Source organism: Barbus barbus, assembly GCF_936440315.1.
Source record: "Barbus barbus genome assembly, chromosome: 21".
NCBI lineage: Eukaryota > Metazoa > Chordata > Actinopteri > Cypriniformes > Cyprinidae > Barbus > Barbus barbus.
This window is the reverse complement of record NC_136749.1, coordinates 19,142,796-19,159,638: the sequence shown is the minus strand read 5'-3', so window position 1 is coordinate 19,159,638 and position 16,843 is coordinate 19,142,796. Positions and strand designations below refer to the sequence as shown.

Genomic DNA, 16,843 nt, shown 5'->3' with positions numbered 1-16,843 from the left:
AACTTTGCTGCTAGACTGGATGACAGTCACCATTTACTTTCACTGTATGGAAGAAAGACCCAGTTGAAGTGAATGGGGACTGAGTCCATTACATCTCTTTTCCACAAAAGAAAGTCATACAAGTTTCAACACTGTAAACTATAACAGAATTTTTCTTTTTTTTGTTCAACTTATTCTTTATATTATTTATAAAGGTCATGTTTTTATGAAATATCACAACATGACCTTTATGGCAGCTTAGAGTTACACTATTATACACTACTAACTCCTATTGGCTTAGACGAGTCCTTTTAGATGCCAGAATGAACGCGGAACTAGATCCAGGGGAAAGTCGTAAACCTCCCAGAGACTCGTGTTTTTAACAAACGTGCTAAAGTCCACGAACATTCATTTGAGTCAAACAGCATTATTACAAATCTTGCGTCAGCCTAAGTGCTTGCAAAACTGGGGCTTTGAGCAAAAGCTTGTTTTTCCGGTCGCTGAGCCAAATGAGACTCCTGCGTGGACTCGGCTTGCTTCATTTGTTTGCTGAAGGCTTGCTGTAAATTTGCTGGAATCATGATTGACAAGGATGATTTTGGGCCCATCGCACGGAATCGTAGACGCGCGACCATCACGAGCGCTAAGAGCGAGACTGTGAAACTCAGAAACGGCGCGACCGCAGCAGACAGTGATCTCAAGAGCGGACCCAAGGCGCGAGAGTCCTTCACCAAAAACTTTCAGCTAAACGAAGCCAGCAAACAAAAATGCGATCGCTACGACAAAATGAGGTGAGATATAGTGTACGTCAGGACGTCATAAAAAACGTAGCTTGTTGTTGACAAAGATATATGGTCACTGCAAAGAGACAGGGCAGGGGCAGGTTTCGCCTGTGAGCGTGTACAGTATGTGGCACAGTGCAGGACATTTAACCCCTTTTTACCCCATCATTTCACTTACTTTACTGTTACTGAATAACTATTCCATTGAACAAAACAGAAAATAATATGTGCGATGATTTCCTTATTCTTAGCTACGTAATAAAAAAAAAAAAAGTAGCTATATATATATATATATATATATAATATATTAGGGATGTAAGCACATGTTGGGGGTTATTGGGGAATTGAATGGAATAAATTAAGAATTGACTGTTGTTAAAAATAAATAAACAATCAAACACACCTGAAGCAACTAATTAAGGTCGGATCGCATGAAAATTAAAGGCAGGTGTGTTTGACTAGCGTTTGAGCTAAACTTTGCAGGACAGTCGATCCAGGAACAGGGTTGGGCACTCCTGATTTACACATACTGTGAGCTACTAGGTTGTTGATCAAACTAATATGCTTTTGTTAAAGTCATCAGACCACAATATTCAATATCTCATTTTTAAGTGCTCATCTTAACATATGTATTCCTGGTTAAAAAATACAATACCCATAATTCTGCAAAGAAATCTGCCCACTATTTAAGTGTAGGTTTTGCAATAAACAAAAAAAGGAGGGCTCTAAAGGTCTATTTAGAGTCTTTTAGTTTTGTTATATTTTATGAATTTCATACTAATATACAAGTTACTTTATCCATAAGATAAAGCAATCGTTTAACACCGTATACACTTTAATCATTATTGTTTGTTTTTTAATGTCCTTCTTTTTTCCCTCCTTAGTTGTCACAAGTTGCAGGAGTCAATGTTGAGTTCTGCAAGCGGCTTCAAAAATTACAGAGGCATCCTGAACTGGTGTGTGGTAATGCTGGTGAGTCTGAAACAGTTACTGATCTCTGCTGCACTGCATGCTACAACTTGCCTACTCATTATTCTAGTTAAACTGTGTCACAAATATCAGTGTGGGTTGTAAACATTCCCTCTCACTCAGAGGTGCTTCCAAAGTTTAGTAGTACTAATCATTTTTACTGCCTCTTACGTAAGGCGGTTACAGAGCTTAAAGGAGGTTATATCATGTTGTAGTTTAAAAGAAGCCAACTTGTTGCTCAGACGTCCATTGTCTGATCATTGGATAATTTAAATGTGTTGTTTCTGAGTGTATACTGTGTTCATATAACGTATGTGAGTCGTGTGTCTATAATGAAGTAGATGCATTAGACCTTATAGAAGCTCAAATATCTTCTTTTGGACTTTGCACTTTCTTTTGGACTTTGCACTTTCTTTTGGACTTTGAACTCTCAAACTACTTACAGGAATAGTTAATTGACAAAGAGAAAATTTGCTGAAAATATACATATTTGGAGAAATTTAGCATTACATCACTTGCTCACCAATGGATCCTCTGTAGTGAATGGGTGCCATCAAAATTAGAGTCCAGACAACTGATAAAAACATCACAATCCACACGACTTCAGTCCATAAATTAACATCTTGTGAAGTGAAAACTCTTTTGTAAGAAACAAATCCAACATTTTAACTTTAAACTGTTGCTTCTGGCTAAAATATGAGTCAAAAATCTATAATAATGCTGCTTCAAGTGAGAAAGTTCCCTCTTGTCCTTTCGCATCAAAATCAACTGACGTATTTGTTTAGAACAGCTTTAGACCGTTTTGGTTTGTAAACTGTGCTTGATCTGTGCTTTCTGGATGAAAAGGCAATATAATAGATGGAGGAATTCTATTTTATTAAGTTAAACTTGTTTCTTGCAAACATGCAGCTTTTCACATTAAAAGATGTTCATATATGGGCTGAAGTCTTGTAGATGCGCTGCGGATTATTTGAATGATTTTATCAGTTGTTTTGTCTCTCATTCTGACGGCTCCCATTCACTGCACAGGATCCATTGATGAGCAAGTGATATAAGGTTAAATTTCTCCATATCCGTTCCGATGGAAAAAATAAACTCATCTACATCTTGGATGACCTGAGGGTGAATACATTTTGAGCAAATTTAAATTGTGAACTATTCTTTAAATGGACTTAATTTTAACAGAGGAAAACCCACACTAGTGACAGAATTGTATTGCAATGACACATTTTAAGTAACGTCGGATGGTGTGTGGCAGTCATGTGGCATGTGAAGAATCGTTGATCAGTGTGTCTATTTATGGAGACGCACTTAATGCCAAGTGATGCCTAAAAATAAACGGCCCAAAACAGCTTGTCTGTCTAAACACTAGCTGAACATGGAGGACAGCCAGCCAAGTCCTTGTCTTCAAAACTGTGAAGAATGCATTCACGCTTTTCAACATACTGTTAATGTGACCTTTGAGATGACTCTATTTTGTCCTCTGCAAATTTTTTCAGCCAGACTTTTCTCTTTCATATTCCATTGGTACAGCTCTGCTTGCATTTGCATTTTCTTCCTCTTCTCCATTGTTCTCTCTCATTCTATACATATGAATAAATGTGTCTGTCTTCTGTATAGATGTATGGACATGAATTTCAATATCTCTGCAAACTGTGTACAGACAGTGAATGAGGATCTTTGGCGGATTTTATTCTAGTAGTTCTGACATGTATAGCTAGTCTTAGTGATGTAATTTTGCATTGGTTTTCATTTTTCTTCATGAATGTGTGTCTCTGGTCTTTTTCAGGTTTTGAGCAATGCACGTCTGTTCTTGGAAAATCTTCTCAGGTATGAACGAATACAATATGCATACAGTTTCTTGTGAAACAGCCAAAACACAAAGTTTGAATGCTTAAAGTCTGGAAAAAATTAAGGATTCATCCATGCACGTTTAATTTATTTTTTATTTGAACCTTTTTTTTAAACAAACTGTCACAGCTCAGTCTCCTCTCTGATCATGTATGCAGGACTTCTCCAGTCATTTAGACCACTTAAAACCCACACCTGTCTTACAATCGACTGCAAGCTTGCATTCATATTTTCCTCTAGCCAATCAAAAGCCGTTGGATTGAACCAAGTCCCTAGCTTTTTTTCTAGCAGTTAAGTCTATCTAATGTGTGTGTGTGTGTGTGTGTATATATGTGCTGTCAAACGATTAATCGCATTCAAAATAAGTTTTTGTTTACATAATGTGTGTACTGTGTATATTTATTATATATAAATGCACATGCATGTGTATATAAGAAAAATGTTATGTTTATATATTAAATATTTATATATAATCAAAATTATGAATATAAAGATTTTAACACATGTAAATATTTTCTAAATGTATTTTGTGTGTGTGTGTGTGTATTTGTATATGTAAGAGATAATCAACGGTTTGCCGTGCAGTAAAACATTTTAAATGCACGACGTGGAGGCAAAGAACCACCCGTCCCAAAGCAGTTTTACTGCATACCTGCCAGCCAATCAGAATCCAGTATTCAGACAGACCATGGAATAAACATAATAAATATACACAGTACACACACATATGTAAACAAAAACTTTTATTTTGCATGTGATTAATCATTTGACAGCACGTATAGGCCTATATGTGCCAGGGTTTAGAGAGTATTTGGTATTTCATATAAATTTTCTAAATGTATTCAATATTTTGTAAATTAAATTCCACACAATTATATACATACAGTCCCCTCCATAAGTATTGGAACGGTAAATAAAATATTGCTCTGTTGGCTGTGGAGTCAAGACATCTGCAAATATGATTAAAAGATGAATATGAGACTGAATATATATCTGAAGAATTAATGCAACAGGACAGAGCTGATCACTTAGAAAGACCTGTGATGCAACTGTTCCAATACGTATGCTCCCCTCAGACAGGGGGGGATGAAACTCTAAAAGTGCTGATCTTCTTAGCTGGTAAAACGTCTTGTGTGTTGAATCCCCCAATAATAAAATGTGACCTTCTGTAGTTTTGTCTCATTCATATTTGTAAATGTCTTGACTCCACAGCCAACAGAGCAATTTTGTCTTTATTGTTCCATTACATTTGAAGGGCACTGTATATTTTTCATATGCAGTGTTGAGGAAAGTTACTTTTAAAAGTAATGAATTACAAAATTGCGTTACTCCCTAAAAAAGTAACTAATTACGTTACTTTTTATAGAAAGTAATGTGCTACGTTACTTTTGTGTTACTTTTTAAATATGAGCAGGGCTTGGTTGTTTTTAATGTAAGAAGTTCTATTTATAGCAAATATAAAAGCCCTTTCACACCAAAAAGTGTAATGAATAAACCTCCGGTTGAAGGAAAAGTAAATTCACGTCTATACAGTAGAACGCAGGAGAAGGTTCAACACTCTTCAGCACTTGGAAAAACAATGAAGAACAATTGTTAGTTTATCTAAAGTCATTTTTGCTTATTAGTATGGTTGAACTGGGTCATCAAAGGTCAGCAGCAAAGACATCGGTTAATAAAATAGATACATTTGTTATTTAACATTTAATTATTGCAGGTTTGCGTCATATTCTGAGTTTGCATTTCACTATTTTAATTCATTTTGATGAATAATAAATCAGTTTTTTTGCGAGTGAGATGAATTAATGCACATTTACATTAGAATTAACATTGTTCACACAGCGCACAACGCCTCTGTACTTCCGATTTCTCCCAACATGGGGACAGGAGACTTGTCAGTCAATAAATGGAAAACAAAGTAGCTCAGATATATTCTTGTAAATTAAATAATGCGTTACTTTACTAGTTACTTGAAAAAAAGTAATCTGATTACGTAGCTCGCGTTACTTGTAATGCGTTACCCCCAACACTGTTCATATGTATATAGAAAGGTTCTTTTTAGTTAAAATAATAAAAAAAGGCTTCATTTATCAGCCACTGTGTTTGATGGGCACCATATATATATATATATATATATATATATATATATATATATATATATATATATATATATATATATATATATATATATATATATATATATATATATATATATTAATTCTTCTGTCATGCGTTGCTCTGGAGTTCAAAGTGTCTGCAAGAATAGGAACAGCAGAATGTGGTCCTGAAACGTTCTCAAACAACTGACCTTTATCTCAAGCATCCCACTGAGCAAGTGTCGAATGGACACAAAAGTGTTAAAACACATTCTCTGCAGTTCAGCTCTCTCTGTGTTTTGAGTGTCATGAAGATGAGTATATAGGGTTTGTTTGATAAGTGTACAGGCCTTCCTCTCCCTGAGTGGAATGAAACACTGAACCCCATGCTGGGAGAACCATATGCTGTCATCATGTTGCACACTGCTGCTTGCAGACAGTACTGTATGCATATATACAGCTGCTCACAAAAACTGCCGCAAATAATCAGTGGTTTAGATCAGGAGACCAATACAGGAATAAAAACATGTGTCTGATATGCAATGGTTTGGGAAAGACATCTGCTTTGTAATTCACAGCCATTCTTTGTGTTGTAGGTATGGCATTTTGGTGGATCCCATTCAAGTGGTGTCATTGTTCCTCAAGGACCCTTATAGCTGGCCTGCTGCATGCCTGGTCATTGGTATGTATTTTAAGGGAAGATGTTTCCCAGTTTAGCCTTTTCTTTTGTAGTCCAGACAGGGACATTATTAAAATTAAACTGGTAGACGACACTCCCGTCACTCATTTGATATGCAGATTGTCAGAATACTCCCTATCAAAGACAGAAATGTGTAATTGCTTTTTAACTCTCAATCTTTATAGTGCAACATGATTTTATCTTGTTTGTAGCAGCTGGTGTGATTTGTTCAATGTATGCTTGCTGTGATTGTGTTTGTGTGTGTGTGCTGGCCGTCTGCCCTGTTGTAAGCCTCATCCTGAGGGTACAATTTTGACCCTTTCATTACACCCTGCAAAAATGCTTTTATTACTGCAACTGCTTTTATTTTTAGAAATAGGATAATTTTTGACATAACATTTCTTTGCTTGCAGTTTCTAATGTTTTTATTCTTGTGGCATTGTACACCGAGAGGAAACTAGCCATGGTGAGTTCAAAAGCCATTCACATTTCTACATTGAATCAGTTTATCCTAATGAATAAAGCCATTGTCATAAAAATATAGGGGTTTTGTCACTTCACACACTATAATTTGGCATTTGGAATTACATTGAGGGGTTGTGAAGAGTTCAATTTAGAGCGCCAATTTGATTCATTGCATTTTAAAAAGCCTGGCATATTTTAGAGAGCTTGCAAAGTATCAGCACATTTACTCAACTGGCTGAATTGAAACTGAATTAACTTATAAACAGTTCAGGCATTTTGCTGATGTTGTGATGTGTGAAGACTTGCATAAAAATAAAGTGTAGAGTGGAGATGCATTTTTATATGCTCCAAATGCAAATTGTTATATTCTACTAATGTGTCTTTGTCACTATGTTGAGATTTCTCAAATTTTAATATTGATTCTGTTCATTTGCCTGATTATGTTATGTAAATATCTGTGTTTTGTGATTTTAGTGCTTCATGGTGTTCTTGGCTGTGATTGTGTTGTTTGGTCTGAGTGTGTTATCAGACATGTTTTATGTCTGTATTGTTGAACATGTACTATGCTGTTAAATGTTTCCTCATGTTTTCCAGGGGTTGATCAGTGAAAAGGTCGGCCTGCTGATCTACATCTTTAATTTAACAATCATCTTGTGTTTTCCGATGGTTGTTGTGTTGAAGCTGCCATCTATTACACCAGGTGAGATTGTAGGTTATACATGCATTTTATATATGTATATAAAATACTGTCAATTATAATATTTGGTGTTTTATTATTTACAAAAAATGCTGAATTTGTACTATAAATTTAATTGTATATATTTTAAATGACTGATAAGATTGATTGTGCTTTTTAGTGTTTTATTTATGTATTTATTGACAAAATAGTGTATAATTCAAATATCATCAATGTATTGGTTTCTGGCCAAAACAACAATTATTTAATTCTCAAGTATATATGTATATTATAAATTATAAAAAGCTGTATTATAATTATGACATTTTTAAATATTACTTTTTTTATGTAATATCAGTGCATAACTAATGTATTAATTTACTCTGTCATACTTGTTTTTCTAGACAGTCATCGGCACAAAAACAGCTTTTGTTTGTTGCATTAATGTTGACTATAATGTTATGTGATCCAGCTTTGCAGAAATGACACAACCAAATTATGATTTACAGACTGAATTAATCTACCTTTATACCAGCATTCAGATCTCATGGGCTCAGCTGGCATGTGAATTGTATTTTTATTCACAATAGAAGATATAGCAGTAAACATGTTATTGGATTCGAGCTACAGTCTAATGGTTATCAGTGGTGCTCAAGCAGTAGATTGTGTCCTCATTAGTGATAGACTGATATACATAGTTATTTCAAATACCAAAACCTAAATTCAGTGACCAATGTGTGGATGCATTTTACTAGAAAATGTATTCCCTCACTTCCTCTTCTCCATACCACAACTTTCACTGGCTCTTCTGTCCACTCTCATCTGTTTGCACCACGGGAGGCGAAAATGTGTCGCCATCTGTCAGCCTAGTACCGCACACACTGCTCCGGTACCAGACAGCCAGGTCATTTCAGGGGCCGTCAGGGCCACTGCTGGTCCTACAGCCCTTGAGACCATCTCTCTGGGGCATAGACGCACTCCAGAACCCCTGCATGGACCATTTCCACCCAGCATATGGCTGCTATTGATAAAACGGAGGTAGAGGGAGCAAATGAGTGTGAGCCAGGTCTGTGTACGCTACAGTGGTGATGGGCTATGAGTCTGGACGTGCTGGGGTCACGTGACTATGAGTTATGAACCATTGAAAGGGGCATGCTGCGTTGTTGTGATTGAAGTGCATTTGCGTTACAAACCTCTTGTATTCCTTCTATATTCAGGTATTGAAAGGAACAAGTGAGTTCTGTTTATGCCGAAAGTGTTTTTCCAATCGCAGTTTTCTGTTATTGTGTCCTCTTTATGCAGTTGGAGGGGCGTTTGCGTTGGGAGTCTACACCATCCTATTTTTGAAACTGTACTCTTATAAGGATGTTAACAGGTGGTGCAGAGAGAGAACGCAAGCGAAGGCACGCAGCCTCTCCAGATCTCTTTCATGTGAGTACATACATCCACCTCTTATCAAACATTATGTGCAGCCGTATGAAAATTATGAAATACTTATATATTGCTATGTAGTGACTGAGATGTAATTTTTGGCGCCCCCTGTTGGCTATTATAAGACTAGTTTACAATACAATAAACACTATGCAGCAATACGGACATTGATCTGGCCCTGGTACCGTAATTAGGGGGCCCCCATCCATAAAAATTGTTCAATTAATAATAATCAATGAATGATTTCCTGTTTGCACTGAAAAAAGCTGATTAAAAATGCTACGCAAAAGAATCTTGTTTTAAGATGTTAATAACTAAAATTTAACCGGTTGTTCGTAAGTTAAACAGTCCCATCAGGATTTCACAAGACCTTTTTCAGATTTTTGAAGTCCAAAATAACAGAATTTTCTGTACCTTTTCTCAAAAATCGTGGTTATATTTACAGCATTTTTGTGTTTTGCAGTGAAAACCTACCAATAATCATGTGTTTATGTAATAAAATGCACAAGGCAATTAGTGGCAGTATAAAAATCTTCATAATTCTGCAGAATAGTGGTAGACACAGATTCCCCCTCAGCTTAACATTCAACACTTAACAAAAATCCTGAAATAAGACAACAATGCAAGGTAGTTCACCCAAAAATGAAATTGCTGTCAACATTTACTCACCCTCATGTTGTTCCAAACCTGTAGGAGTTTTGTTCTTCTGCTGAAAACAAAAGATATTTTGAAGAATGTTGGTAAATGAACAGATGACAATAATCATTTACTTCCAAAAATACTATGGAAGTCAGTGACTACTGTAAACTGTTTGGTTACGAACATTCTTCAAAATATCTTAATTTACGTTCCACAAAATGAAAGGCATGAGAATGACATGAGGTTAAGTAACTGATGACTGGGTGGACAGTCCCTTTAATTCTTGCCATTGCAAGGTTGCAAAGTTCTGGAGGGACTGGTTACGAGATAAATTATAATCATTTTAGTGATGTCCTTGTTGTTTGGTCGACAGTTTGATATGTTTGCATTAAATGCTTTGTGATTGGGCGGTGTGAGTTGCAGTGACCTCATTCTTTAGCTGAACATCAGGTTTAAATGACTTCAAAAGTAGATTTGTTTATCTCTTGACCGTTTCTGTGTTGTTTAGGTCCATCATCTCCATCTGTATCCAGCGCTATGCAGTCACATGTGTCTTACCCAGGAAATCTCTCTCTCAGGGGTAAGCTGTGCCTTACATTCCAGTCACCACATGTTTATTTCCAATCAGATTTGGTTTTATTTTCATGATATCTAACAACAATTCCAGCAGTGTCAAATACTAGGGCTTCAAATGACCTTAGAACTTGTAGTTAGTATTTTGACTTGTGTTTTTCAGGTATGTATTATTTTGTTTTTGCTCCAACCCTGTGCTATGAGCTTAATTTTCCCCGCTCCGAATCCATCCGAATGGGATTTCTGCTCAGGAGGCTCTTTGAGATGGTAGGCTATTGGCTTAGACATATTTCTTGACAGTATTGACAGTTGTTGCTCATCATTACATTGATAACTTGTACTACCAGATTTGTTCACAGTATATTATCCCTTGTTTATTTTGTGAATATTGCATTCTTGCCTAAATCTGCAAATGGCAATAAATCATGGGAATTAGCTTATTGTTTGCAAACAACTGCCGGGAGCCATGGCAGGAATATATGAGGGTAATTTTTATTTATGAAAGTGCTTCTTGTTAGAACATTACTTCCAGTTGTAGCTGTTGCAAATTACACATTTAATTCACACACACATACACACACACTTCTGTAAACCGCTTTAATATTTGTGTTTTATATTTAGTGAGAAATCAAAATCTGTTTTGTTTGTCTGTTGCAGTTGCTCCTCACGCAGTTATTGGTTGGTTTAACGCAGCAGGTGAGCATCACAGTGCATTTTGTAATCATACCACACCTGCAATTGTCATGTCTTTGAGACATATTTCATATCTAATGTTCTTTCAGTGGATGGTGCCAATCATTCGAAGTTCAATGAAGCCATTGCAGGTTTGTTCATGTGCTTTATCTTCTGGGTTTTTTTCCAGTGCCTTAAGAAGAAACGCTTTATTTAATTCTGTGAAACTGGTTTTATTTTGCAGGAAATGGACTACAGTAGAATGACAGAGCGTCTGCTTAGACTGGCAGTAAGTAAAACTAATTTCACTAAATTCCTCCTCAGAATAGAAACGTAAACCTGTGTTCAGATTTTTTCTCAAATCTGACGGAGGATATGAAGCAAAAAAACGAGTCATGGAATGAATACTGATTTTTATACTAGGTGCCCAACCATTTCATCTGGTTGATTTTCTTCTACTGGTTTTTCCATTCCTCGATGAATCTTGTGGCTGAGCTGTTGAGGTTTGGAGATCGGGAATTCTACCATGACTGGTGGTGAGTGATCTTTATAGTTATTATTTTTTTTTTTTTTTTTTTTTTTTTTTTAAACAAAGCTTTATTTGAGTGGCTAGAGGTTCCACTTCCACACCATGCTGCATTTGATGGGCTTTAAATGCCGTCAGTCTAGTTTATATGTGCCACCTCTGCCTTTTCCATTTCCATTTCATATGTGGCGTTTTTATTTTAAGTCTCAGATGGATTGTGACACTGTGTTTCTTTTAGGAACTCCGAGACAATAACATACTTCTGGCAAAACTGGAATATTCCTGTGCACAAGTGGTGTCTCCGGTGAGTGAATGAAGGTTTTGAAAGAGACCGCTGACAGCTGTTGGGAGGCGAGATGAAATATGACACAGTAAAACTCACAGAGACTATAATGAAGAGAGACTATAATGTGATCTGTCCACAAGAAATATATGGTTATTTACAGTTCACACTGACTGTGAGTTTATGTGCTTCTCTCTCCTGTTTTCAAAGGCACTTTTACAAGCCTTTGCTGAGAAGAGGTGCTGGCAAGTTACTGAGCCAATCAGCGGTGTTTTTCGCCTCTGCTTTTTTTCACGAGGTGAGATGTGCATAAATCACACGCTGTTTTAAATATTCTGTCGGGTCGTGGCAAATGAAAGTTAACAGTCTGAGCAAGGTAAAAACCTGTGTGAATTATTCTCATTTTAGAAATGTGCTATTTTTTCATGAGCAATAGTGAAACACTGCGATATTTTAGAAGCTAGTGTTTTTTCATACGGAATATTACTTTGGTTAATACTATTAAAATACTAATGAAACATGAACTAACAAAATGTTCAAGTTTATTTGTATAGAGCTTTTTACGATACAAATCGTTGGAAAGCAGCTCTACAGGAAATTAAGTTTCCACAATATATTTATATATTGCAGAACCTTAATATATTTAACTTATGGCAAAATTTGGTAATTCTGTATGTTGTCTGAGCATTGGCGTCCTCTGAGGGGTTGGCATTATCTTTTCTCAGGTGTTCGGTCATCTCAGATCATTTAAGGGTTAAATCCAGACTGAAGCTTCTGTCATTCCTAGTTACCAGAAACAGAGAAACAAATAGAGACATAATTAGTGTAGCTGCTGTTCCATCTAAGCAAAAATGATTTGTTCAACCCAAGCTAAAGAATAATAATAATAATGTACATTTGATCAGATATAACTGCAGTACATGATTATAAGATGCATTATGTGAATGCTTGGCTAAAGAGATGTCTTTAATCTAGATTTAAACAGAGATAGTGTGTCTGAACCCCGAACGTTATCAGGAAGGCTATTCCAGAGTTTGGGAGCCAAATGTGAAAAAGCTCTACCTCCTTTAGTGGACTATGCTATCCTAGGTACTACCAAAAGTCCAGAGTTTTGCGACCTTAGGGAGCGGGTTGGATTGTAGCGTGGTAGAAGAAATACAATATCAAAAGCTCACATGAAGTGTTTTTTTTTTTTTTTTCCTTTTCAAAAACACTGTTTAACAACACTGTTAAATGTAATCGTGTTAAAAAAATGTAAAAACCCTTATAGCATTAAAAACAACTGAATTTATTTTATTTGTTTTAATTTTATTAGACAAAACATCATCGCATTTTAATATCAGCCATTTTCCAGTTATTATCCATAACATGAAAATAATTCATTATTTTAATACCTAACAATGTTATTTATTCATGTGATGGAAAAGCTGAATTTTCAACAGCCGTTCTTCAGTGTCACATGATCCTTTTTTTATCAGTTTTCCTCAATATAATAAATATTAAACTGTTGCGCTGCTTATTTTTGTACCATGCTTTTAGGATTCTTTGATAAATAGACATTTGATTTAATAGAAACCTTTTGTAACATTATAAATGTCTTCACTGTCACTTATGATCAACTTAATGTTTCATTGCTGAATAAAAGTGTTCATTTCTATTTCTAAAAAAAATCTCACTGAGATACGCATCTGGGAAATAAAGTTTAGTAAGAGAGTATTTTAACGTCGTAATAGTACACTTCACTTCCAACATGGCAAAAAAAAAGTGAACATAAATGTACTAAAAAATAAAAACTCTTTGGTCTCTTTGGGCGTTGCAGGAAGCAGCTGTGTATTCTAGAATCATTTGTAAAATTCTAGATGTTCTCCACTCCTGAGGCAGTCGTCTCATTTCCCTGACTCAGAAGCAGGTGCACGGCATTTGGCTGGTAGCCACCGTTCTTCAGAGGAGATGAAGGTCAGAACGGAGGGATGAGGAAGAGGAAGAACAGGCTCCTATCAGGCTGCTGTTCTCTGTGATAAGCTGTGAGCTGAGCTGGGGGAAGGGAGAGAGAGGGAGGAATAAAGGAGGAAGATGTGTCCAATCCGCAGGTGCAGGCAGATAGTATTCTTAACAGTCTTATTAAAAAACATTGACCTTCACAGGATGCCTCAGAACCGGACCCTGGATCACAGTAATGACTTCGAAAGCTCAGATGGAGAGTGAAGTTTCGTCTCACGAATATCTAAAACCGGAGCTGTAAAGATACACTGAAATTTTAAAAAGGGCTTATTTATTTAGAGCTGATGTGCTGAGGGTGTGATCTAGCCCTGATCTAGTGAGGGGTAATAGGAAGGTCAGTGTTTCTAGACCCCTGGAGTTAACTAGAGGTTAAGCACCTAGTTTAAGGACACAGTGATCAAAGCTTCAGTAATTAATCCACATTTTGTGTTGTGATTCTGTGTTTCCTACTGGGAATTAAGAGACACTAGATTCATGTAACCTGACAGAGAGAACTTGTTTGCCGTTATATTTTCCGTCAAGCACAAAGGAGGCATTTTGAAAGAATTCTTATGCAATTCTTGCCATACAGTGACAGTTCTTTGTGACCAGGGCCTGTTCAACTCTAAAAGGACCTGTTGTTGAATCTTTAAATATTATTACTTTTGTGTTTGACTAAAACAAATACAGCTTTGCCTTGCAGTGAGGGTGAGTAAATAATGATAGAATTTTAATTTAAAGTCAATGAGTCATTTATTGAATCAGACTCTGTTAAACACGAGACTCATTCTGAATAATGAACTATAGCAAGCAGGTGACTCACTACTTCAGTGAATTAACTGCAGGTTTAAAATGCACAAATGTTAAAATGTAAAAAATGCACAAAACTTAGTCCTAATGTGTTTAATATGGGTAAATATCTCTGTCTGCAGTACCTGGTCAGTGTCCCTCTCAGGATGTTCAGACTGTGGGCATTTATGGGCATGATGGCACAGGTATGACGTTTTACATAAAAGCATTTATTTTCTTAAACTTAAAATGTGTATTTTTGTGAAAATCATCTAATCTATCTTTTTTCTGTCAGTGCCTTGTTTACAGTTTACTTTTAAAATCTTTGTTTCAGCTCCCACTGGCATGGTTTGTGGCCAGGTTTCTTCGTGGTAATTATGGAAACGCTGCTGTGTGGCTCTCACTCATTATTGGTCAACCCATCGCAGTACTGATGTATGTTCATGACTACTATGTCACCCACTGCCAGGATGACCCAACGATCGCCGAATCTTTGTAATCACACTGTTGATTATGGACTCTGCTGAGCGGCTAAACTTCAAAATATTGCTGTAAGACTTCTACATATTTCAGAGGTACTAGTGGGAGTACACTGATACAATTTGAAGCATCCCTGCAGTCAGGTTTCCATAGTCTTCAAATAAACTCGTAGCTCTAGGCTACGTTTAAACTTTTTGAACAATTACAACAGCCAGTCTATGCAAATCTTGCCTAGAACTGCCAGTAGAATTGCACAAGACTCTTTAAGCTTCTGACTGTGACTCTACAGGTGTCAAGTGCTCATTTTAACTTCACTAAATGAAACACTATTTTTCTTAGGGTGTGTTACATGCATCACTAGTAGGACCGTTCTGTCACCTTTTTTTTTAGCATTTTAACATATGCATTTAGTTCAAATATTGTGAAAACTCCTTTAACTGGACATGCTGGACTTTTATTATTGTATAAATATATGTTGTTGGGTTTTTGTTTTTAAATTAAATGCTAGTAAATTGATACAATATGCAAGGAGAGTATGTAGAAGACAGAAAGGTGTAATTTAATCTATTTTTAAACCAATATGTGGGCAGACGCTTTATGGCTATGTTTTTGTTGTTGTTTTTTTTGCAAAGGGATACGAGAGAAAATGTTTGTTAAATCCAAAGTATGTTATGTCCGTATTTAATCGATATTTTATTTGTTACAATCATTTTTAATTGCATTATGTATCTAAACTGTTGTACAAAGCGTTGAGATGCCATCTGCGCTCCGTTATCGGCATTATGGGACCTCCTTCATCAAGAGTGCGCCACCTTGTGGCAAGTGTTGACAATAAACAACCCTGCAAACGATGCGAGTGTGGAACCGTTATTTGTTTTTGTGGAGGCATTTATCAAGCATAATTGTATTCACTAGAGAGAACCGGATGCATTGTAATCTCGCAGTGTGTTATTTTTCACAGATCAGACCCTTCCAGGGCAATTTGTCCTCGCATGATGAGGGTGCCAGATCCTCACAATCAGTGCAAGTTTGTGATAAATGGCTTTAGAGATAAGCCATGGGTCATATTGTATCGTGTGCTGCAGAAGCACAGACGCACTTCAGGAACTCGTGCTTTCTAATATAGGCTGATAGCGCTTCGCCTGCGATCTGTTTAGTAAACATTGCAGTACATAGAAAAGATTGGAACAGCCGAAGAATGATTACGGCACAGAAAATCAATGCTGTATGTCACTGTTTATTTAGTTAAAAGACTAATATCAAGTTTAAAACATCCCCAATTTCGGCTAAAATCCACTAGCTTATATAATAAGCGTAGCTAATGCAGGAAGGCTATACCGTTCAAAAGTTGGGGGTCAGCAAGTAGTTTTTTGTTTAGTTTTTTTTTAAAGAAATTATTTCCATTCAGCAAGGTCAGATTCAATCGGAAAAAAGTGACAGTAAATACATTTGTTATAAATTGATTATTTCAAACAAATAGTTATTTTGACATTTCTATTCATCAAATCTGTTTTCACAAAAATAGGCCTATTAAGCAGCACAAATATTAAGCAGTTTTCAACCTTATTAATATACATTAATAAAAATGATTTCTGAAGAATAATCATGAAGACTGAAATAATGCTGCTGAAAATTCTGATTTGTCATCACAGAATTACATTTTAAAATATATTTGTAGTATATTTCATACATTTTCTGTTTTATTTTTGATCAAATAATTACCTTGGTAAGCATTTTTAAAAACCTTACCTATCCCAAACTTTTGAACAGTAGTTATAATAATGTAATAAATGTTTGATTGCTTGTTGGACTGTTCATGTCTATATTCTTATATATTCTATAAGTGTTTTATTCTCGTCTTTGTTAAGATGATTTGAGGAGTGTGCGGGTCATTTGCAGGGCACTGACTGCACTGTCACTTCTGATGTAACTGCATGAGAAAAGAAACAGAAGACGCATGACATTGATGTATTATC

General features: G+C 36.0%; 1 protein-coding gene across 1 annotated transcript; it reads left to right on the top strand.

The window, feature by feature from the left end:
* The first annotated feature begins 278 nt into the window (after window positions 1-278).
* LOC306887347 (diacylglycerol O-acyltransferase 1-like) lies at window positions 279-15,717 on the top strand. The gene is made up of 17 exons (XM_079445006.1): window positions 279-770; window positions 1,646-1,733; window positions 3,520-3,560; window positions 6,271-6,356; window positions 6,767-6,819; window positions 7,413-7,518; window positions 8,797-8,925; window positions 10,073-10,144; window positions 10,301-10,404; window positions 10,795-10,833; window positions 10,920-10,961; window positions 11,054-11,098; window positions 11,233-11,345; window positions 11,574-11,639; window positions 11,829-11,916; window positions 14,531-14,593; window positions 14,722-15,717. The coding sequence occupies exons 1-17, from the start codon at window positions 559-561 to the stop codon at window positions 14,884-14,886; spliced, it is 1,512 nt and encodes a 503-aa protein (XP_079301132.1). The 5' UTR covers window positions 279-558; the 3' UTR covers window positions 14,887-15,717.
* The last annotated feature ends 1,126 nt before the right edge of the window (window positions 15,718-16,843 follow it).

What these genes read in the sequence shown, in the direction of transcription:
- LOC306887347 (XM_079445006.1), top strand. Translation starts at nt 559, where the DNA reads ATGATTGACAAGGATGATTTTGGGCCCATCGCACGGAATCGTAGACGC. An exon ending in CCTCTCCAGATCTCTTTCAT is followed by an intron (nt 8,926 to 10,072) that starts GTGAGTACATAC and finishes TGTGTTGTTTAG; the next exon opens with GTCCATCATCTCCATCTGTA. An exon ending in CCTCTGCTTTTTTTCACGAG is followed by an intron (nt 11,917 to 14,530) that starts GTGAGATGTGCA and finishes CTCTGTCTGCAG; the next exon opens with TACCTGGTCAGTGTCCCTCT.